Source organism: Ictalurus punctatus, chromosome 22, assembly GCF_001660625.3.
Source record: "Ictalurus punctatus breed USDA103 chromosome 22, Coco_2.0, whole genome shotgun sequence".
NCBI classification, from domain to species: Eukaryota; Metazoa; Chordata; class Actinopteri; order Siluriformes; family Ictaluridae; genus Ictalurus; species Ictalurus punctatus.
This window is the reverse complement of record NC_030437.2, coordinates 8,214,319-8,238,520: the sequence shown is the minus strand read 5'-3', so window position 1 is coordinate 8,238,520 and position 24,202 is coordinate 8,214,319. Positions and strand designations below refer to the sequence as shown.

Genomic DNA, 24,202 nt, shown 5'->3' with positions numbered 1-24,202 from the left:
ACGCAATTTTGACTTTGCCAATTCAAGTCGTTTCCCACAAACTTGCATCACAATTTGCAATTCTGAAATAAGCCACAACAAAACCAAGCATTTTTTTGCAGCAACAATCAGAAAAATAAGGGAAAAAATCGGACTGGTTAATGAAGATAATATATATATAGTAGATCCTACTTCTCTATTTTCTAACACCTACTTTATCTGATTCTTTAGCACGTTAACTTTTAGTATGTGATAAAGATCTATAAAGCTTAAGATAACAAAATGAGAAACCAAACATCAGAGTTTGGTTTACCCTTCCTGTTGTGTTAAGTCGACTAACTTGCTATCTTCCATTATCGTAAATATGGCTTCTCTCTCTTGACGGGTATAAAGGAATGTAAAAACCAGCAGAATGTGCAAGAAATGCAGCAAACACATTTGAAAGGCAGTTTAGGCTTTTTTTCTCTTTCGCTCTGTTCATTTTGCCTCATAAAGTGATTGAATCTGTGTAGTATGTAAAGTAAGAAAGGTTTTGTTTTTTTAGGTCACTGTTTGGGACAGTCCACCAATAGAGTACCTTTTCTAACCCATCATAAATTTTCATATATATATATATATATATATATATATATATATATATATATATATATATATATATATATATATATATATATATCAGTGTTCTATTACAAAATAAAAAAAAAATGGTTTTAATATTAAGCAATACCTGAAATGAAGCAATAACCTTACTGCTCAAACAGGCTGTTTACTCTCTTGCCTCACCTTGTTGAACATTATTTTGCATGCCAAGTATAATATTAAAAGTGAAGTATTTTGTAAAAACAATTTGTATGGTCAAAGTGTTATATGTGTAATTTAATGTTGTATTATTAATTCATATTAAATAATAATTATCCATTAAAGCTATTTCTCACATGTATGTGTAACCTTGTTACTGAAACATTTACTCAGCTAAAGGATGAGTAAAACCAATAAATCACACGAGAAACAACAGATTTCATCATCAAGACCCTTTCCAACAGCATGGACAAAAGAAAAGTATGTCTCTTCGACTATTTGCCATATTTTTCAAATATTGTCCGAATTGCTTGCCTTAGTCCAGCTCCAGAACTCAACTCTGTTACTACGATTACAGCAACAAAGAATATTAATTTAAAGACTTTGTTTATTTATCATAAAGATGTGTTTGCCATGATGCAGAAAGCAGCTGTACTAATCTACAATTTCCACCATAGATTTCTATGCTGTTGTGCTCTTGCTACTGCTGTGTTCATACGAAAAACATGTCTGGTTCTCTTAGACTCAAGATCAGTCATGGATGTAACTTACAGTAGCCTAGATAAATACAGTTTTCCAATTAAAAACAGGTCAATTTTAAAATATGTTGTTTTTTTCTGACTTTATATGAATGGAAGGATGCAAATTCTCCAGTTTTCTCAGTAAAAATAGACACATTCCAAAATATGTCCTGGTCACACACACACACACGCACACACACACACACACACACACACACACACACACACACACACACACACAAAGTTTGAGGGCATTAATATCCATTTTATATACTTTTGAGGCATAACAATTAGACAACAACATCTACCCAGGAACAAAAATTGTGTTAGGCTACATAATGCAACCACTGAACAGGTCAGGTCTCTGGTCTAGTCCCACAGTACCACATAAATTGTACTTACTTTACACCAAATCGAGTGGTATAACTTCACCATAAATTCCAAATGGGAATATAAATCTTGTGAAGGTGATTAAAATGGACTTGCTTAAAAGGTGTAATGCACCAATTAGTGATATATATATATATATATATATATATATATATATATATATATATATATATATATATATATATATATATAACTGACTCGCATCACAAAGTTTAACTGCACATTTTTTAAATTTATTTATTTATTTTGCAGTAATGACTTCAGGTGGGCAAAACATGGGCAAGAAATGGCAAAGATCCGGCGCGTGGTGGCGCTAAAAACGCCCTCATTTCGAGCCTCCCCTGTAATCTGACACTCGTCTCTCGCGCTTTAATAGCAGGATCCCGTCTATGCGTGCAGTTGAAGTGTGAACTTGCTGTATGCGTACTGCGGTTCTCACCTTGGGGGGAAGTTCCGTTTATCTTTGCCTTTGGCATTTGACAGCTGGTTTACACATTGCTGAGCATCTCACTGTGAGCAAACGTGCAGTGAAAAGAAAGCGCACAGCTGAGAACAAACGCATGCATGTTTACGCATTAATTGCGCTTGGACTTTAAAGTGGACTTGGACTGAGAGAAGTTTCGGGTGTCGGATTTATTATTTTTTTAAAAATCCTCTTCGTCCTGTTACTCTACAATGAAAGGTAAGCGCTGAGAATCTGGCCCAGTTTTTGAGTGTATTGTTTTTATATAATAACCCCCATGAGCTTCGTCCGCAGCAGTGAACAGTCTTCTCCTCCTGTGGTCGTGTACTCTGGTGCAGGAATGGACTTTATGCATCGGTGAGGAAGAAAACCCGTCACTGATGAAAAGTGGTAAGCATCGCAAGTGCAAGATACTTCCACATCTTCTGTATAGGCTATAGAGAACAAGTTTGCATCAGTGGTCTAATCTTTCAAACAGCTGTTTCACGTTGGACACAATGAAGAAACAAATAAACAAACACATAATGTAAACAGAAAAATCCCCAGCAATGGGACACCTTTATTACTAGTTATTTATGAAAGCACTGCAGGCATTAATTCAATCAAGGAAATGTTATTGTGTGCGAATAAAAGCAGACTCTCACATATGCAGTCGCACAGGAAAAGACAGCTAATTCATTCTTGTGTCTTTAACCCTCTCTTGGTATGCATGGCATAAACAGCATGTCTGGTCTTGAGTGAGCTGGTTCAGATGATAAGTATCTGTCTAGTATCCGTACTTCCTTACTGCTATATCAAATCACCCATCAAACTCCCTATAGCGTTGAATGAACACCTAAACACTTTAAAAAGGTTCTTGAAGGGGTTCTTTGTATAGTTAAGGGTTCTTCGCTTCCTACATGTGTTCTAGTTTGGAAACTGTTCTGCTTGAAACTTTAAGTTCTAATAATGTAACGGTGGTTTTCAACCTTTCTATCAATTGGTGTGAGGCACCCGTAAGTCTTGTGGCTCGGCAGGTCCAGTCTTACATTCCACACTTTCCTACTTGCAAGTAATTTGTAGTTATTAATGTGTAATATGCTTTAAAGCTGCAGGATGTAAGATTTGAGATTTTTTTAAAAATTAAATTTGCCCACTCTATAATGCTATAGCAAGCTACTTGTAGAAGAACATATGGTAACGCTCTCTCTATCGTGCTCTGCATCTTACTCCTTTGTGCGCATCAATCACATGGCCAGAAACATTCCAGTAGGTGGACTTGATATGCTAAAATGGCTCCTGGGTGTGAATGTGTATGTGAATGTGTGTGCATGGTACCGGGCATCCCATCCACTACTATTACTTCATCATGCCCAGTGTTCCTTGGATAGGATCTAGATCCACAGCACCCATACAGGATGGAATATTTACTAATTTATGAATGAATGAAAAATGTTAGAATTCCTGAGAGGGAGAAACGAAAAAGTTCACTGAACACCTACTATAGCACTATCTTGATCACTGATTTGTTATAATGCACGCTTATTATACATGCTTTATGCAGGCATATATTATGCATGCTTTTTTCCAATACATGTGAAATTTGCAACTGTGTCTTCTTAATTCATTCACAAGACTAGCTGCTAGACTTAGACTTAGAAGGGCAATAATTAGCAACACTTATCACCAAGAACATGTCTAGAGCCGAGTTCCTGTGAAAAGTTTCGCAAGAGGAGATCATGGGAATGGGTGAGAGGAACTACTTAGACAAACTGAGGGAGAGTCTGGTTATCTCCTATGTAACGCATATAACCACAGTTCATTTAGGGGTTTTGCTATTTTCGGGTTATGCCAATCATTACAGCAGAGAGAGGAAGTCATAAAACAGTGACGAGAGTGATCCATGTGAGGCATAAAACTTTATTAGGTTCAGTTAAGCCTATAGCACCATTTTCTAGATGTTAAAGTGGTAATGCCGGGACAGTAGTTTATGTTTTTTATACACTGAATTAATGAAACTGGCCATTATATACATTTTTTATATTTTAAATCCTGATTTAAAATATTACTCCTAGGACACTGGTTGTAGTTGGAAATTGCTTAAAAAAAGTCATATTATCTTTTGTTCGCAGTGAATCCTTGTTGCTACTACCCTTGTCAGAACCGGGGCATTTGTATGAGATATGGACTAGACCGATACCAGTGTGACTGCACCAGAACTGGGTACTATGGAGAAAACTGCACTATCCGTAAGTAAACCTTTGATTTCCTGTGTGCTCTGTTCCTCTTTTGGCCTTTTTTAGATCCTGTTTTGGTGGATTAACTTATAGAATATCTATCTACATGTGTTCAAAAACAAAATATTCAACAAAAATGATGAAATTTAACAGAACAGATATTAGGCCCAGAACATGTAGTGTCTGTAGCAAACTAAATCAGCATGTGAATATCTGCATGTAAAATCGCTATTAATTACATTTAGACGACCTCTCAGGGTAAAACACTGACTCGTTTAGCAAAAGAATAGTTAATGGAGTTAATCATGAATGGTTACCTTGTTTTAGAATGCTAAACCTACCAGCAGTTATTGTCTAGCAGTTGATATGTCTGTAATGTTTTTTTTTTAATGCAAAATATTTGCTCTGAAAGAGATTGCCAAGGCAATGGTGTAAAGTATCTTCTAACTATGTAATGGGTTCTTAAGCATTTTTGGTATGAGTTGTAATTCCTGTGAGATCAAGTTGGAGAGTGTGCACAGAGATTTATAGTGAGATTTTCAGATTAGTTGTGTTAGAGATAGAATCTAGATAATAGCAGCTGTGCCTATGTAGGTCAATAAGTGAACTTGGTAATAGTATCTGTTTGGGCCCATAGAAATTCCTGAACATATTGGGAATATTCTGTTGTCCCAGAGGTATTCTAAGCACAGTAAAACCTGATAATGTTTTTTTAGGTTGTTCCCCTGGATTTTTATGTAACAGCTGGAACTGTTGGTTATCCATTATCAAAGGATGGGGATGACTTTCATTCTTGTATTTTATATTCTAAGAGTCTGCTCAGACAGTCATGATTTTACTTACACTGGAGGATGGTTGTGATTTTTTTGGGTTGAGAGTAGAGATGCACCGATGTATCAGCCGATAATCGGTATCGGCCGATAAAAGCTATTTTTCCAACTATCGGTTTTCGCCAATAGTTTAAAAACATTCGATGATCAGGGCCGATTATATCCTGTCAATCAAAAGTGGGCAGGAAAACACATAGATTTCGTGCTGTGTGCAAAGACGATGTCTCTTGAATGGAATGATGACAAAACTGCAGTTTGTAATATCTGTAATCTCTGCACTGCTAAAATTTTACACCGGACACTGCAGCAGTGAAGCCGCGTGAAGTCTAATTTCCCCCCAACTCGCCCCCGCCCCACCCAACACCCTACGCACTGTTCGAACTACCCGCTCGCCCTCACCACTGAATTAAAGGGCCAGTGCACCGTTGAAAGATTTAAGAGAAGATGAGTTGACAAAAAAGTAGTATATATTGCACAGAAAAATATATTTGTAGAGTAGCATGTTTCATATGCATTTAATGTTAATATGTGTTAATATCATCAAAAAAGGTTTATATTAGGCCTATATATTACCAGTTTGATGTCAGGGATGAAGTAGAAATGTTTTTGTTTGTCGTGAGTGAATGTGAGACTAACAGGAAGTTTTTTAGAATTCAGTCAATGTTAATATGAATTAATAACATTCAATAAGTTAATAATCTTACTTCAATCTTCAGAATTTAGTTCATGTGTTAATGCTAATTAGAGTAATGTGTTTTCTGTTTATGAGTCCAGTTACTGTGAAACAACTTGTTGAAATGGAGAGAAGAAAATTTTTATTTGCATTTCTTTCAGAATTGTGGAATTTATTATTATTAATTTAAAAGAAGGTATAAAAGTCAGAACTATCGGTTATCGGCTGATATCACTCTGAATAATCGCTTATCGGTATCGGCTGAGAAATTTAGTTTAGTTTAGTTAGCATCTCTAGTTGAGACCAAATCATTTGGTTCAATTAAAAAATGAGTTTTGTAAATTACTAATAATTTAATTAAATTTAATACACAACCAGTGAATCGATTCAATGATTCAAGCTTCCTAAGAAATAGGATTCTATGACATTGGCTTTGCTACTTTGAAAATAATTTTCACCTTGTACCTTGCGCTTGTTGAACTACAGTGCCAATGTGAGTGCACTGGCAATACCAGAAATGTTAAAACTTAGGAGGTTTTTCAGTCAAAAATGTACAGGTCCAATGCAGTATGCCTAAAGCAGAGAGCCATTCTATGGCAGCAGCTTTTATTTTTTGTATAGAATTATCAAATACACAAAAATGTTGTTAGATAGCATCCATGATAATGGCATAAAGTCATTAAGAACATTCTAAAGATTTACTCACAATTAAATTTTTAAATTAAATATGTACTTTTAATCTACAGTTTGTGTAAGAGTTCTCAAAGTGATCTCATCAGTCAACACTGCAATATTATTTAAAATATAGGGGTGAAAAAAGAATGAGAAAACTTACTTTCTTCTTCCTGTGATCTTCAGGAAGTTCAGATGATGCAACTTCCTGTTGAACATTTCATATGGGTGAATGTGTTCATTCAGAATAAAGTATTTTAATGATTATCTTTCAAGGTAAAGTGTAGTTATAATGGGCTGGGACAAAATATATGTTTGGTAAAAGTTATTTGTCTTAAACATGCATTATTACATTATTATTACCTGAGGTATCATACCAGGCTTGGAGACTGGGACTTGGGTTAGTGTTAAGTCAGGACATATTGCTTCCAAATATAAAATTCTTGAAGATAACACTGGAAGCCAGTTATTTTATATGTAGTCTAATTTATATCACACACACAAACACACACACACACACACACACACACACACACACACACACATACATTTCCAATGAGGCTATTCACATGAAATTTTCACCGGACATCAGTATTAACTCAAGAAAGCCGGAAATATAAAGAATTCACAACAATAAAGTGGAATGACACAGGAAATTTATTTAATACTTAGAGGAGAAGCCTTTGTTTGTGATGGCAGCTTCAAGACGCTTCCTGTATGAAGAAATTAATTGGTATTCTGGTGTGATTTTGGCCCATTCTTCTAAACATATTGTCTTTAAATCTTGTTCAATTGGATTCAATTCAGGGGATTAACTGGGACATTCTAACACCTTGATTTTTTTTCTCTGAAACCAATTGAGAGTTTCCTTTGCTGTATGTTTTGGATCGTTGTCCTGCTGGAAGGTCCACCCATGTCTCAGCTTCATCATCCTGGTGGATGGCAGCAGATTTTTCTCAAGAATCTCCTGATAAAGGGCTCCATTCATCGTTCCTTCAATTATATGAAGTTTGCCAGTACCATGCGATGAAAATCAGCCTCACACCATGATGCTTCCACCTCCAAACTTCACTGTTGGTGTAATGTTTTAAGTGCCATTTCTTGTCCAAACATGGTGTGTAGTATGACAGCCAAAAAGTTCAATTTTGTTCTCGTCTGACCAGACTACACTCTCTCAGTATTTCATAGGCTTGTCCAAAGGAGTTGTAGCAAACTTTAAACGAGCTTCGACATGCCTTTTCTTTAGTAATGGAGTCTTGCGGGGTGAGCGTGAGCAGTGGAGTGCATTGCCTATTGTTTTCTCTGTGACGATGGTACCTGCTGCCTGCAAGTGTTCCTGGAGCTCTTTTTCCGAGTGGTCCTTGGCTCTTGGGCTACTCTTCTGTCTATTCTTCTGACTCCCTGGTCAGAAATCTAGCGAGGCGCTCCTGTGTGTGGCCGGTTGATGACGGAGTGATGTTGCTTCCACTTGCGGATAATGGCCCCAATGGTGCTTTAATGTTGTGAATTCTTTATATTTCCAGATTTCTTGAGTTAATAGTGATGTCTGGTGAAAATTTCATGTGAACAGCCTCATTGGAAATATATTTACAGAATTAAAAAAAAAGTACTTTTATGTTAATACCAATACTTATTTTCCCCACTGTATTACACAAATACACGCAGGGGCTGGGGCAAGGGTTAGGGTTATTGAAACCAAAGCAGGTACAGATTGCAGACTCCATAATTCTAGCATATATCAAATGCCAATATCTTTGTAAGCCAATCCTTTTTCATGTAGAGTACTATAATGATTCTTACTAATATTTGAATTGGAGTTCGACCGATCGGTTTTGCTGATTAATCGGCGAACTATCAGTTATCTGCAAAAATCCACACCGATAGTTTTTCCCGGTTGCGGAGCGGCTGATAAGGGCTCCACTGTCATTATACAGAACGAAAGTGGCCTCTAGAGGTGAAATAAAAACTAACGCTGAAAATTTTGTTGTGTTATTTGAAGTGTTTTTTGATAGATTTAGGGTGTCTCTATTTTTATGTTATTTGGAGTGTTACTTTTTGGTTTAGTGTGGATGTATATCTTGTCTTTACTTTAATATTTATTAATAATATAGATAAATATTTATATATTTAATTCATTTAGAAAAGTACAGTACATTTTCATGGTACAGTCAGTAGTGTTTATTTTTTGTAAATTTCAGCAGTATTTTACTTTGAGTGTTATGTTTTCAATCAGTATAAAATTTATTAGTTGATTAATCAGTTATTCGCAGGTACTGGCCAACTTAGTTATCCGTATCGGTAAAATCCACTATTGGTCTATCCTACACTTGTAGGCTTGCAGGGCTGGTATTTTAAACTTTATGTTTAAAATGTTTTTTTTACCTTACTTTATATTAGAGCTGCACAATTAATCGAACATTGATCTCGATTACAATTTTGACTGCCCGTGATTACATGAACATGATCGACTGCGATATTGACGTTTAAAGTTCGTCCTCCTCTCATAGAAAACTCCGCTGAATATCAAAACAAGCGCTTCCAAACTTACAGCCAGTCACCATAGAGAGGTGCACGGATGACGTCATTTTTTAATGCCAAAACCCAGAAACTAGTTAGCATTTTCTCCCTTCGGTTCCATCGTTCCAAATCAATGGGTTTTTTTAAATGGTATTTTGGTTAAAAGCCTGGAATAATGTCTGTGGTGAACACAAGCTCGTTATATTCTACGACATAAAATATGCCAGTAATACCCCACTCATGGTTTTTTAAAAAGCATTTACGTGTATTGGAAAAGGCGGTTGCTAACTGTCATGTAATGAGGGTTTAAGACGGATGCAAGTGCAGATAAGATCTTTATTGAAGAGAGGTAGACAAATCCAAAATGTGAGACAATAGCGTGGTCAAAAACAGGCAAAAGGTCAGGCGATTGGCAAACGGGCATAAACAAGGCTAAACAAGAATCAAACTATGAGGTCGAGAATAAGATCAAAACTATGAACAAAAACTTGGTACACGGAAAACTCATACAGTACTTTGCGTCGAACAAAGAGACGCGAGGGATATAAATGACAAACGTAATTAAAGGTGAACACAAAACAGCTGAGAGTTATGATGACACATAAGGGAACAACCAATGACAATACAGGGGTGGAGACAGGACAGAAATCATAACAAATGCACATGTAGAAAGTCGCTAAAAAAACCCGGAAGTGCGCTGTGAGCTACATTGCTTACATGAGGGTAAATCGTGATGCTAACACGTTGCTAAATAGGACTACAGATGTTGTCGGAGACGTTAAACGTCATCATGCTGAACAGGAAAAAACTTTGCAGATAAACTGTTTCAGGTATGCTGTGCACAATTCCCAAAATCCACAGAGTCAATCTGTATTATGGAAAATGTTTTGGAAAGTTTGGAAAAGTTGGAAGCTTGGTGATGGTGACGTTGAAGTCGTGCGACCCTGGTGTAGTTCGTTTATAGCATATGGTTAGCTGTTTATTTCTGGCGATTGTATTTAGTCCTTTTGTTAACATAAAAGCAGATGAAGCACTTGATTAGTTGCATCAGGTGAGCTTGAGACAACACCTGTTTTGCATATTTGTGCTGTTATTAGGGATTCTTTTCAGGGAGTTGAATAATTTTGAGACTGGAGAAGTCATTATAAGTTGCGTTTTCAGTTGAATTTGGGGAAACCACTTGAAGCATTCATTGTGTTGAACTATTTCACTTGCTTTTGATTGATTTGTTCATTGCAAACAACTGAAAGTCTGTAAATTTTGACAATAAACCTGATTTGCAATGGGGGTTGAATCATTTCGAATGAAACTGTGTACATACTTAAGAGGTGATGCGACATCAATGTATAAATAATGTAAAATGCATGTTTTTATAGTATATGAATGTGTAAGTAAACTTTATAGCCTAGCCATAACTAAATAATTTATTAAACATTAAGAAAAGTAACAAAACTTGTCAAAGTACTTTAATTTTGATTAAAACAAATTTGTAATTCTACCTCTAAATGGGCTTCCTAATATGAATAAAGACATTATTATTTTACAATAGTTATTAAGTGATTTAGTAAATAATTTGATTGAATTAAGAGCAACCAGCACAGACTGGGTGTATTTGTAATATAATTCTTCTTGTATTTTAACTTTAAATTGCTGTTTTGTTTGTTATTATTACAGGATTAGTATTAATACAGCATACAGTAGTCCGTCTTTTCACCATAGACATGACTAGCTTCCGTTTACATGTTCCTGTTGTTTAAGAGCTTGACTCAGACCTCAGGCCGTCACATGAAAGTTCAGTCAATTTGAAGCAAATTACAGTAAATACAACTACTTATGTACAGTATTAGATTAATTACCACACTACAGGCCTGTGTATATCTTAACAGATATATATATTTTTCTTGTCATCCTTATAGCTGAGTTCTGGTCCAGAGTCTATGAGCTCATGAAGCCAAGTCCTGATGTCGTCCACTACATCCTGACCCATTTTTACTGGTTATGGAGCCTTATAAATAATACCTTCCTGAGGGAGTGGATCATGTATAAGGTCCTTACAGGTCAGTTGTCCAAAACATAAAACTATTGACCTTCTTCTCTTTCCTTCTGTACGAAATAACCAGTATACCCTTTTAGATGGATTACACCTCCTGGTGTACAAGGATATTCTGATGTCATTAAATGCAGAATATTTAAACACGTTAAATGTTTAAATTGTTTTTGATGAAGGCTATTTATCCATTTTCCAGTTGACTATATACAGTATAACCTATGAGAAAAATCTTCATTATAGGCTGTTTGAGTTACAGTGGACAGATGTTTCACAGATGATGGACACCAGTCCAGCTTTCCGTGAAGTGCCCAAGATAAATATTTGCAAAAGTCAGAGCTTAGTCATGTCCTTCGTCAGTGATCATTTGTGTAGCCCAGAATCTGGTTTACCCCATTTATTTATGTGGTTAAATCAAGATCAGGGCCACATACATAGAAACATATCAGTAATTCTGCAACTGTTTTATATTATGAATTTGCAAGTTCTTCTGATATCAAGGATGTGCAGTTCATCCTATTTAAGGGTGATTTAGCTTCTAATAACAAAGCAGCGTACCATGAGAAGAGGAGGAGCTGAGATAACTGAAGTGTAAAAGAGCTGAGAACTGAAGGGTGTTGGCTTCCCATGTGTGCAGCTGCTTACAGTTGTGTGCAAAATCTAACACAATCTAAACATGAAACATAACACTAATACCGAGAAATGCAGATTCAGCTTTTTCTCATAATCTGTTTGTGCATTATGCAGCATTTATTGCTCCTGTGTGCTCTGACACTGTAAGTTAAAATTTTGGGGGCTTAAAAAGGGAGAACTGGCCAGAAGTTATGATAGTACTATCCAGAGTAGGGGGTATTTAAGTAGAAGACCACACAACTGCACTTAGGACATCAACAATGAAGGGGCCTATGTATACACAAGAAGCAAATATGCATGAAATGAATTTAGGTAGTAGACTACTCATTTTTTTGTTCTGTGCTACACATCTGTTGAGAAAATCTCAACAGACAGAACATCCTGCTAATATTTACTCAGCCTCTGTCTGTGAATAAATCTTGCTTTATCACTTCCCGTAAAAAATCCCTCCAATAGTTGCCCCATTCCTCTGCTCACATGCACTTTAGTGTGAGAATTATTATTTTCAAAGACTCTCATACTAATGCATGGCAATTTGTATTGGAATTAACCTTAAGATATGCAATATTTCACTTGATGTTTTAATGCTCTAATGTAGTTCAGTGTTTTTCAAGACCCTGCTGCTATGATAACTCATGTTGTCCGTAGAAAGTCTTCAAATTCCTCAATCTCTCTACTGCTGCCAAGGGTTTTTGGCACATAAGCCTTTATGCATTCACTCTCCACTACCCTTTCAGAACTGTATACATATATTATGTCAAGTCAGCCCAGTGAAAAAGGCATTACAGTGAGTGAGTGAAATTTTCATTAGTTCACTTGCACATCTGTACACATCTGCTCACAAAATCACACACACACACACACACACACACACACACACACACACACACACACACACACACACACACACAAAAAAAGAAAAATCGAAAACTTACACCATTTACAATGTCTGAGTCTGACCTTACTGCAAGACAATAGCAAGATCCAAAATACGCTGCAAACAGTCTTCAACCCTCCAATGTATATTGAAACAAGAGAACAATGGCAGCATACAGCAGAAACAAAGAGGGAGGTTTGCAAAAAAATTCAGAGAAATCAGAGAATTGTTAGACATGTGTGATTTTTTTAGACAATATTCTCATTGTTATAACCCTGTCTCCTATCACAGTGCGATCAGACCTTATTCCCAGCCCTCCTACCTATAACTCCAAGTATGGCTACCTGAACTGGGAATCATATTCCAATATCACTTATTACACCCGAATTCTGCCTCCAGTGCCACTGGACTGCCCAACACCTATGGGTGCCAAAGGTTACATCAATTTAAATACTTTCAAATTTAAAAAAGTAACTTTAAAACTGAGGTGTTTTTTTTGTTAGTTTTTTTTTTTGTTGTTGTTTTTTTTTATCTTTGCTGTCCCAGCTTAATTCTTTCCCCAGCTGTTATGGCTAATGTTTCATCCCTCTGCAGGAAAAATTGAGCTTCCAGATCCCAAACTGTTGGTGGAAAAGTTTTTATTGAGGCGGGAATTCAGGCCAGACCCCCAGGGTACAAATTTAATGTTTGGCTTTTTCGCTCAGCACTTCACTCACCAGTTCTTCAAAACACACAATCGGATGGGGCTTGGCTTTACCAAAGGTCTAGGCCACGGGGTGAGTTCTTACAGAAGATCTGGGGAGAATATTAGATTGGCTAAGAAAACATTCACAATTAGTTATTTGGAAACCATTTTGGGAAAACACTGTCTTCTAGTCTAAAATCTGCCCACGTAATTATACTGAAAATGAGTAAAAAACTGACTCTGACATTTGGTTTTATACATAGGTGGATGCTGGACATATTTATGGAGATAACCTTGAACGCCAGCTGAGTCTTAGACTTCTCAAAGATGGGAAGCTGAAGTACCAGGTACCGCTATTGATGTGAAATGTCTGACAGGTTCTTAAATCTGCTTAATATTTTTTTTGTTGTTGCTGTTAAATCTCCTTATTAGGTTATCATCTAGTCTTAGTTGATATAGGCACATCTTGCAGAGATTATCATCAAGAGAGTGGTTTTTTTTTTCTAATAGCATGCCCCACTTTCTGTGAAATCTGAGGGCATGGTTACACTTCCTTCTGAGGTCTAGAGATTAAAATTGCATAACCTCACAGATATATATCAAAAGTTAAGAAGGATGAAAGAAGGTTTCTAGTCTAATGTTTTCCGTTTCCCTCCTCTAGTTAGAAATGGCTCATTTACAGGTTTAGTAGGTTGGTAAAGTACCGTGTAGACTTTTTAGGCACATGCAAAGAAATGCTGTAGAGCAAAGATGCCTTCAAAATAATGAAATTAAATGTTTCTACATAAAAAAAATACCATAAAGAGTAGTAAATGAAACAAAGTATATATTTGGTGTGACAAAAAAAAAAAAATAGTAGTCTCGGGTACAATTTGTTCAAGTTCAAGTGGCTTTATTGTCATTTCAACCATATACGGCTGGTAGAGTACACCGTGAAACGAAACAGCATTCTTCCAGGACCATGGTGCTACATAAAACAAGACACTAACCACATGAGATGACACAGAACTAAATAAGAACTAAACATTTTTTAATATAATGCACGTGCAAACGTGTGCTAACAACACAAGACAGTGCAGTACTACTAAAAGAGGACAATAGGCACAGTAAGTGACAGTGTTGCACCGAACAGTACACAGTTCTAGTGTGGAAGTGTCCGATATAACCGGTAGTGCAAAAGATAGGTGCCAAAGAGTAACAATATAATTTAAAAATGGTAGAAATGTAAACATGCTACGACCTATTATTCAACAGATTAGCTTATACCAAATATGGACATAGCAGTTATTGCAGTAGCAGCCAGGTAAAGTGTATAAGGTGACAATAAATTAAATGCTATATTTTTATAAGTCCAGTAGCAACAAAAATGCAATAGAGTTAATGCAGGAATGTTCAAACATTGCAGTGGAAGTGGGATGGTGTTCAGTTCAGAGAGTGTGTGTGTGCGTGTGTGTGTGTATGTGTGTGTGTGTGTGTGTGTGTGTGTCAGTCCAGTCTCTGAGTATTGAGGAGTCTGATGGTTTGGGGGAAGAAACAGTTACACAGTCTGGCTGTGAGGGCCTGAATGCTTCTTTACCGATCTCCACGGAGGAGCTGTAAATGTTCAGAGTGGTCGCGCCGTAATCTCCTGAAGTCAACAACCATCTCTTTCATTTTGTTCACATTAAGAGACAGATTGTTGGCTCTGCACCAGTCCATTAGCTGCTGCACCTCCTCTCTCTGTATGCTGACTTGTTGTTTTTGCTGATGAGACCCACCATAGTTGTGTCATCAGCGAACATGATGATGTGATTGGAGCTGTGCATTGCTGCACAGCCGTGAGTAATTTTTTTAAAAATTAAGAAAAAATCTATAACAAAGTTTGTACTAAAAAAAATAGGGTGCTTAAAACTTCTGCACAGTACTGTATATATCTAGGAGAGGAACATGGATGTTACAGTCATTATGTGTAAAGGGAAGAAAAGGAAAATCGGCTGTTATAATTTCACTGGTGCATTTCCATTGCTGTTTCACTGTTGATGTCCTGTGTGTTTACAGATCGTCAATGGGGAGATGTACCCACCTACAGTGGCAGAGACCAACGTGAACATGAACTACCCTCCATCAGTTCCACCAGAAAAGCAAATGGCTATTGGGCAGGAGGTGTTTGGCCTGTTGCCAGGCTTAAGCATGTACGCCACCCTGTGGCTGCGTGAACACAACCGTGTGTGTGACATCCTAAAGAAAGAGCATCCCACCTGGGGAGATGAGCAACTCTTTCAGACCACCAGACTTATTATTATAGGTTAAGTTGCAGCACATTTTTTCTGTTTTTCTGTTAATCTGGAAACAAACATGAACCAGAAATGGATTCTATGAAAAGTAAAAAAGTATAGTGCTTTCAAAGTATCGAATAGTAATATTTTGTGAAAATAGCAATCACAAAGTTAGCGCCATAGTCAGAGATGAGTTAAGCACATATAGTTCATTTAATACAAATAAATGTGTTTAAATTTCTATTTTATCTATAACTATATTTATAGTTATTTTTATATATTATTTTAACTATATTTTTTAACAGTATCCCATGATATACCATGTACTGTATATCAGCTGTTCAACCAATGTTCAATCCTCATGAAGTCCACATTCACAGCTTGATAAATTTTAAATTCCATTAAATTATTAATACATTTTTTTGAGTGACAACCAATTTAAAAAATGTTGCTATGTGAGAGATATAAGCCACTGTTCATTTGATTTGCTTGCTTTTCTCGATTTTGCTCAGTAGAGGGTATGCATGTGATGTCACGTTAGCCGGAAGTTGCCTTGGTCACGCCCACTTAGTGGCAAAAAGACTGAGCGGCAGCATTAGTGCACAGTGTGACTTCTTCGAAAACACAGAAAAAATGCATCTAAAATGGGAAAAAGCTGTTGTCAGACCAACTGTGCTAACAGATTCAACAAGAATCCTGAGCTATAATTTTACATAGTGCCAAAAATCAACGATGAATAATTTGCTACAGATTTCTTTTTAAACGCTGTCTATTTCCACTGATGAATAATGGGGGCTCATTCATTCTCCGACTGTTTTACCTTCACAAATATATAACGTTAGTAAGTGGAAGCAGTGTTAACTACAAACAAACTAGGGAGACATACAAAATGTGCAGTGCGGGTCAGGACAGGTTTGAGAACCACTGGTCTAAACACTATTGAGAAACCTGATGCGAGAGCTACACAAGAACATACCTGATAACCTTTATTTGGTCCATTAAATTTGCTCAATTGCTTTCTTTCCAGGTGAGACTATCCGAATAGTGATTGAGGATTATGTACAGCACCTAAGTGGCTACCATCTAAAGCTGAAGTTTGATCCATCCCTGCTCTTCAGCTCCAAATTCCAGTACCAGAACCGCATTGCCGTGGAGTTTAATCACCTTTATCACTGGCATCCACTCATGCCCAACAGCTTCTTCATTGATGGAAGTGAGATCTCCTATGATGGGTTCATGTTCAACACCTCCATTCTGACTCACTATGGAGTGGAGAAACTGGTGCAGGCTTTCTCAACTCAGCCAGCAGGACAGGTGATATTTGCATCTCTTTTGACCTTGAGGAAACAACTCTTTGATCATTATTTTTCATTTTAAGAAGGTTGACTGAGCTTTTTTGATTGAGTCAGGTATTGTAGCATTGGTTTAACCAACAAACAGCGCACTCTAAATTATGTTGGGCATTGTGGTTGGTTTCAGTGTGACTGGTGTAATGTTGATTAGTCTAGAACAGGAAGGCTGTCTTTTGCTTATTTGAAAAGTGTTATTATTTATGAAATAGACCGCGGGAACCCAGACTGCTACATGCTTAATGTATTTCCCTGACCTGACCACAATGCCTTCCTGTTCAGTGATCATGGGCAATGGGGTGCTATAGTCAATTTCACATAGTGCTAGACACTATAGCAAACCTACTTATGGAAGTTTCAACTGCTCTTAACATTGTAGAATGTTAAGAACAACAAATATTGAATTGTGCAGTAATGGAAAGTATTTTGGGGCATCTATATAGTAATAATATAAACTCATTTGTAAGTACAGTTGCAATCAAAATGATTCAACCCCCATTGCAAATCAGGTTTATTGTCAAAATGTACAGACTTTCAGCTGTTTGCAATGAACAAATCAAACAAAAGCAATTGAAATAGTTCAACACAATGAATGTTTCAAGTGGTTTCCCCAAATTCAACTGAAAATGCAACTTATAATGATTTCTCCACTTTCAAAATTATTCAACCCCCTGAATAGAATCCCTCATAACAGCACAAATATGCAAAACAAGTGTTGTCTCAACACACCTGATGAAACTAATCAAGGGCTTCATTAGTTGCACCAGGTGTGCTTGAGCTGGAACATATGAAATACCTGAACTGGCTAGGGGCACAAAATTCATTAAATACCTGGACAGGGCAGAAAAAGGATGCTAAATTTACAGCTGAAATTCTGTAAATTTTGACAGTAAACCTGATTTGCAGTCGGGCTTGAATAATTTTGAATGAAACCGTATATTAAATTAATTATTTATATTTCACATAGAAACAAATGTAAAGTGCATGGTTATATACAGTCCACTCCAAAAGTATTGGACGGCAAGGCCATCTCTTTTGTTTTTGCTATACATTGAAGTCATTTGTGGTTGAGATCAAAATATAAATATTAATGAAAAAAATATATTATATAATATAATGAAAATTCTGATCTATCGTCTCATAGTCATCTTTTGACCTCAGCCCTATATGTCTTTAGTGTATAGCGAAAGACATACACTTTCCCACATCTATTACAGTAATAGCTATGAGAATGTACACACAGTTTTGTGTAAGTATTCTTCAAAACTGGATTACAACACCTTTACTATAGGACTAACAGTGATAAGCAACTTAAAGTGGCCATGTAACATAATATATGATAATAATTCAAATCATCAAATAAACAGGTAGAAGGTTTTTCAGCAAAACCGACTATGCAGTTAAAAATAATCATAGTTCATTATGCTGTTACTAATTATCAAGAGAGAACACTGAGGATATACAACCTTATATATTCAGGGTTTTTTTTCTCCCCAGTTTAGTCACCTGCTAATTCTCATCCAACCAGCTCTCCCATATCATATAAAAACTACCAACTAGGGAGGGTGAAGACTAACACATCTACCCTCTTCCGCATACGTGGGCTCACAGATGGTCACAATTAGCTACTGTCACTGTGAATGACAGGAGAGAGAGGACATGCAATCCCTCCAACCCAGAAAGCATGGCCAATTTTGCTACTTTGGCTTCAAGCCAAGGATGGCTATGGCATCTTCGGAATTCAAACGTACAATTTCCTGACAAGAGGGAGAACACAATATTGTCCCAAGAGAGTAGTGATATTAATGCCAGTACCAATATCTGACAATAATCACAATATTATATCTCCACTTTGGGGAGTAAAGAAAAGTGGTACATTTTTTCTCAATTCAGCAGTGAGCCTGACCTGGAGGCAACATAATTTTAATCATTATTGTTTATTTTAGTTGACTAAAATTTGAGTTTCAGTTATACAGTCATGTGAAAAATAAGTACACCCCATGGAAATTGTTAGCTTTTTGGACATATTTGGACAAGCAAGTATTTGATCCTCTTTGAAACAGTGCCTGTTAATGACATTGATATGCTTGAAAAGGAAAATTAGCTTTTTCAATCATTTATTCAACAGAAATATCAATAGTGATATTCTTCTGTGGAAAAAGAAGTACACCCTTGGCCTTCAAAGCTAGTATTGCCCCCTTTAACTTCTTATAGTCATTTTGCATAATTGTCCACCAGACTTGCTGGAGATTTTGTCCATTCACTGTTCTTCCAGTTGCAAGGGTTTGAGTTTTTTGTTTATTTATCATTTGATAGTGTAACACCTTCATTAATAGGCACTGTTTCAAAGGATCAATTGTTTGCTTGTCCAGATATGTCAAAAAAAAAAAACAAAAGCAATTCCCATGGGACATATTTTATTTTTTTCACATGACTGTATCTACAACTTTGTACAAGTATGTCTGCAGTGGATGAGTCGGTCTGTAGTTCATACATCTTGACGCACTTTTTTACAAAGACAAACAGAGCATTTAACAATTTGACTTTTTAAAGGTAGATTCCCAAACCAAGACACTAAAGGAAAAAGATCAAATCGATTCAATAAAAGCACAAAAGAATAATGGCATCATAGGGACAGAAATGGGACAGTTTCCTTAAACAAAACAAATTTGTTTACCAAAGTGAAAGAGTTGTTGACTTATCAGTTATTGACATGCAGTTTCTGACATTGTGATGGAGACACTCCTTACTGACAAGCGCTGTGTGTGTGTGTGTGTGTGTGTGTGTGTGTTTGTGTTTTCAGATTGGAGGTGGCCGTAATATTCCACATATAGTGGCCAGAGTAGCTGAAGGAGTCATTAAAGAATCTAGGCAACTTCGGCTACAGCCATTTAATGAGTACCGCAAAAGATTTAACCTGAAACCATACAAATCATTCCATGAATTTGCAGGTATTTGCATATATACCTATGTGCTTGTAATTTATATCAAGAGAGTAACATTTAACATGTAATATAACTCATATTACGACATGGTTTCACTTAATATGTATCTGTTCTATTCCCCTGTTATGGTGTCCCAGTTAGCACAACACATTAAATTTTAAAAGTGGATGATATGACTTCCCTTTAATACTTTTTAATCTATTAAATTAGAATTTTAATCTAATTTTTATCCAAAGTCTGTTTTTTATTTATTTTTTTATTTACAAGAAATTGTTTTGTTGCATACAACATGAAAATATAAATTTCCATGGTAAAATTGAGTTATACTGTTTTTAGTCTCATAATACACAGCCAAATAGTAGTGACATAAATAACTACTGAACATGACATTTCAGGAAATGAGTGATCAAAGCCTTCAGCTTGCTACTCAGCATCTTCAGCATATTTTGGTCTTAAGGAGAATAATATTTACAATTAAAGCTTATGTATTAAAATTAAGCATTTGAGCAGCAGCAACTTTAAGCTCCATCTTTTTATAGGTTATATCATTTGACTACATAAGTATTACCCCCCCCCCCCCCCCCCGTAAAAAAAATTAATTGAATTGCAAATAAATATCAAGTCCTCATAATTTTACACTCTTACACTGCTTTTCTTACCTTGTGTTGGAAAGTCATTTTATCTTTTTTTGTTTTGTTTTAGCTGACAAGGAGATCGCCCGTGAGTTGGAAGAGCTCTATGGAGAGATTGATGCTATGGAATTTTATCCTGCTTTATTGCTAGAGAAGACACGGCCTGATGCCATATTCGGACAGAGCATGGTAGAAATGGGGGCGCCATTTTCCCTAAAAGGTCTTATGGGAAACCCCATATGTTCACCTGAATACTGGAAGCCCAGCACTTTTGGAGGTCAGATTGGCTTTGATATTGTCAACTCTGCTACTCTTCAAAGACTGGTTTGTCTCAATACTAAGTGGTGTCCTTATGTATCCTTCCATGTTCCCCCGCCAGGTTATCAGCAGAAAAAATCAGGTGACACTCATGCTGAATTGTAGCCAAAAATAGAGATGAGAGAGAGTTTTTAGATGCTCGAACCAGGTTGTCTGGGATGCTGCAGTAAATATTTGTTTACACAGTTGGCTGACTTATGTTATTACATTAACAACATACAGTTGTGAAAATAAGTATTGAACATGGCAACATTTTTTTTCAGGAAATATATTTCCAATGAGGCAATTCACATGAAATTTTCATCAGACATCACTACTGACTTAAAAAATCCAAACATTAAAGTCCATAAATGAAGTTATGTGTAATAAAGAGGAATAACACGAAAAAAGCATTGAAAATGCTAACTGCAATTTATTTAATACTTAGTGAATAAGACTTTGTTTGTAATGACAGCTTCAAGACGCTTCTTGTATGAAGAAATTAATGGGCCGCAGTATTCAGGTGTGATTTTGGCCCATTCTTCTAAACATATTGTTTTTAAATCTTGTCTAATTGGATTCAAGTCAGATGATTGACTGGGCCATTCTAACACCTTGATTTTTTTCTCTGAAACCAATTGAGAGTTTCCTTTGCTGTATGCTTTGGATCATTGTCCTGCTGGAAGGTGAACGCATGTCTCATTTTCATCATCCTGGTGAACGGCAGATAAATCTCAAGAATCTCCTGGTTAAGGGCTCCATTCATCATTCCTTCAATTATATGAAATCTACCAGTACCATGTGATGTAAAACAGCCCCACACCATGATGCTTCCACCTCCAACTTCACTGTTGGTATAATGTTTTAAGGGTGATGTGCAGTGCCATTTCTTCTCCAAACATTGTGTGTAGTCTGACAGCCAAAAAGTTCAATTTTGCTCTCGTCTGACCAGACTACACTCTCTCAGTATTTCATAGGCTTGTCCAAATAAGTTGTAGCAAACTTTAAACGAGCCTCAACATGCCTTTTCTTTAGTAATGAGTCTGTGCGTGGCAGGTTGATGACGGAGTGATGTTGCCTCCACTTGTGGATAATGGCCCCAGTGGTGCTTACTGGAAGATTCAGAAGTTTTAAAATACGTCTGTATCCAATTCCATCAACATGTTTTGCAACAATAAGGTTGCGAAGGTCTTGGGAGATCTCTTTGCTTTTACCCATCTTGAGAAGTTTTTTGTGTGACACCTTGGTAACGAAAAGCCTTTTTATTGACCATCAATTTACTAACCTAGCTGATATTAATTTGCACAGATAGGGGGTATAATTACTTACGGATTTCAGCTGGTTCCTTGCCTTACCTCTCCTTGGAAAACTGCTTTTTCTTAGCGTGTTCAATACTTTTTTCTGTGTCATTCCACTTTATTACACACAACTTTATTTATGGAGTTTAATGTTGTGAATTCTTTATATTGCCAGATTTCTTCAGTTAATACTGATGTCTGGTGAAAATTTCATGTGAATAGCATAACTGGAAATATATTTCCTGAAAAATATGTTGACATGTTCAATACTTTTTCCCCACACTGTAATTATTTTTAACTACTGTATTGATACCTGCTATAATTAGTACACTGGGCTGAATGTCATTATATAAATTAGGCGCATGTCTCTACTTGCAGAAGGCTCATTGAATAAGCCCCAGGGAACTTCAAAGTGCCTTTTAATTAGGTTAATGTTAGTAAAAAGGGCACAAATAAGTAAAATATTTGTAACATCTACATGTGTAAAAATATGTAATTTTATTTTCACCAATTACAAGGTCCTCTGACAAAACTACATATTTATAGAGTGTGAGCAACCTAGTGAGGGATAGACATCTTTTCAGCAAAAGGTAAAATGTTAAAATACCTTTCTCTGTACTCCCTGTGACATTAATGAATTTCTCACAGCAAAGCTATGCAACGGAAAACTGAACAGTGATAAATGTTTACATATCAGACACTATGTAATGTATTGTAATGACACTTGGGCATAAAAGAACATGATCTTAGGACCAGAATCCCTAATGCTCTAGCACAGTACAATCTTTGTAAGGTGCTAATATCACCCTGAAGCAGCAGCATAACATCTATATTCCTTTGTAGTGGTAGTCCATTGTGTCATACACTCACAGATCACTTTAACAGGTTTACCCCTGCACATACATGCAGTTATCCAATCATGTAGCAGCAATGAATAAAATAATATAGGCAGGTTACAACAGCAGAAAACCATACTGGGTTTCATGCCTGTCAGACAATAACAGGAACCTGAGCCTACAGTGTGCGCAACAAAACTAGACAGTAGTTTCAGTTGCTTCAGATTCCTATTTGTGGCTGAAAAGTGGAACTTAGTGTTGTCTTCTGCCTCAATATTTGACTTGTGTGCATTGAGATGCTTTTCTATTCACCACAGTTGTAAAGAATAGTTATTTGAATTGCTACTCAAAACAAGTCTGACCATTCTCTACTGACCTGTCTGGTACCAACAACTACCCCAATGGTTAAGCTCTTCACCTGTATCTATATGATTTTATGGATTGTAGTGCTGCCACATGATTGGCTGATTAGATAAATACATGAATAAGCAGGTGCATATTTATTAAATTGGCCAATGTGTGTATATGCCCTTTGAATAACAAGGCTTATGATGGTTTTTGTTTGTTTGTTTGTTTGTTTGTTTGTTTTTATTTTGATAAAGTAAAATCCAGACTTTCTCGGTAAAAGGCTTGAGAGTGTTTGGGTTTGAGAAAAGTATATATATATATAAAAAAAAAAGCAGTGCTGTCTTGGACAGCTTTCAAACAGACATTAATCAATGATGTTGACAAGCGGAATTTTCGATCCATGCGCAGTATTGGCAAATAACAAGTTAAATGTAATGTCATTAATATGAAAATTGTTTCAATGATTCCGGTAACCTGCAATCAGTGTTCTGCCCAGTCATGCACTAAAGCACCTTGTCAATGTGTAAAGGTGTTGGAAATTGAAAGGTGTTTTTTGATGTGTGATAACTGATACTGAAACTGAGGCTTGTTTGTTACAATAACTGTTGATTTTCTGAAGCACTGGCTTAAGATTAATTAATCAGAGGTAATAATTTGTTGAAACTCCTCGTTTTTTAACTGCTGCAATTATGAATAAAGAATGAGAATCTACTCATGATTATTCAACTGAAAAATAGAATATGATTTGAAAATTAACAATTTATGACAACATATGATTATTATTATGCCTTGTTTCTGGATTTGTTTGTTGTTTTTGTTTGCTATTCTAATTTTTCAATTACTCAGTTGTGAGTTTTTAGAACAAAAGGCTTTTCCTGAAATGGATAGACTGATGGGTAATTTCATTAATAAAAAATGGTCTTTCCTGAATAACTAACAGA

At 36.2% G+C, this 24,202-nt stretch overlaps 1 protein-coding gene across 2 annotated transcripts; it reads left to right on the top strand.

Annotated features, from left to right (window-relative positions):
- The first annotated feature begins 2,058 nt into the window (after positions 1 to 2,058).
- Positions 2,059 to 24,198, top strand: ptgs1 (prostaglandin-endoperoxide synthase 1). 2 transcript variants are annotated; one of them, XM_017452400.3, is made up of 11 exons: positions 2,059 to 2,370; positions 2,449 to 2,541; positions 4,263 to 4,379; positions 10,976 to 11,116; positions 12,908 to 13,051; positions 13,211 to 13,392; positions 13,565 to 13,648; positions 15,339 to 15,585; positions 16,584 to 16,870; positions 19,709 to 19,856; positions 20,553 to 24,198. In XM_017452400.3, exons 1-11 carry the CDS (start codon positions 2,364 to 2,366, stop codon positions 20,903 to 20,905), a joined length of 1,803 nt encoding a protein of 600 aa, XP_017307889.1. In that variant the 5' UTR covers positions 2,059 to 2,363; the 3' UTR covers positions 20,906 to 24,198. The 2 variants fall into 2 exon arrangements, with proteins under 2 accessions (XP_017307889.1, XP_017307888.1); XM_017452399.3 differs by having other exon boundaries at positions 2,446 to 2,541.
- Positions 24,199 to 24,202: the final 4 nt, after the last annotated feature.

Coding starts and splice junctions, on each gene's coding strand:
- ptgs1 (XM_017452399.3), top strand. Junction 2,542..4,262: donor CCCGTCACTGATGAAAAGTG/GTAAGCATCGCA, acceptor TTTTGTTCGCAG/TGAATCCTTGTTGCTACTAC. Junction 13,649..15,338: donor ATGGGAAGCTGAAGTACCAG/GTACCGCTATTG, acceptor GTGTGTTTACAG/ATCGTCAATGGGGAGATGTA.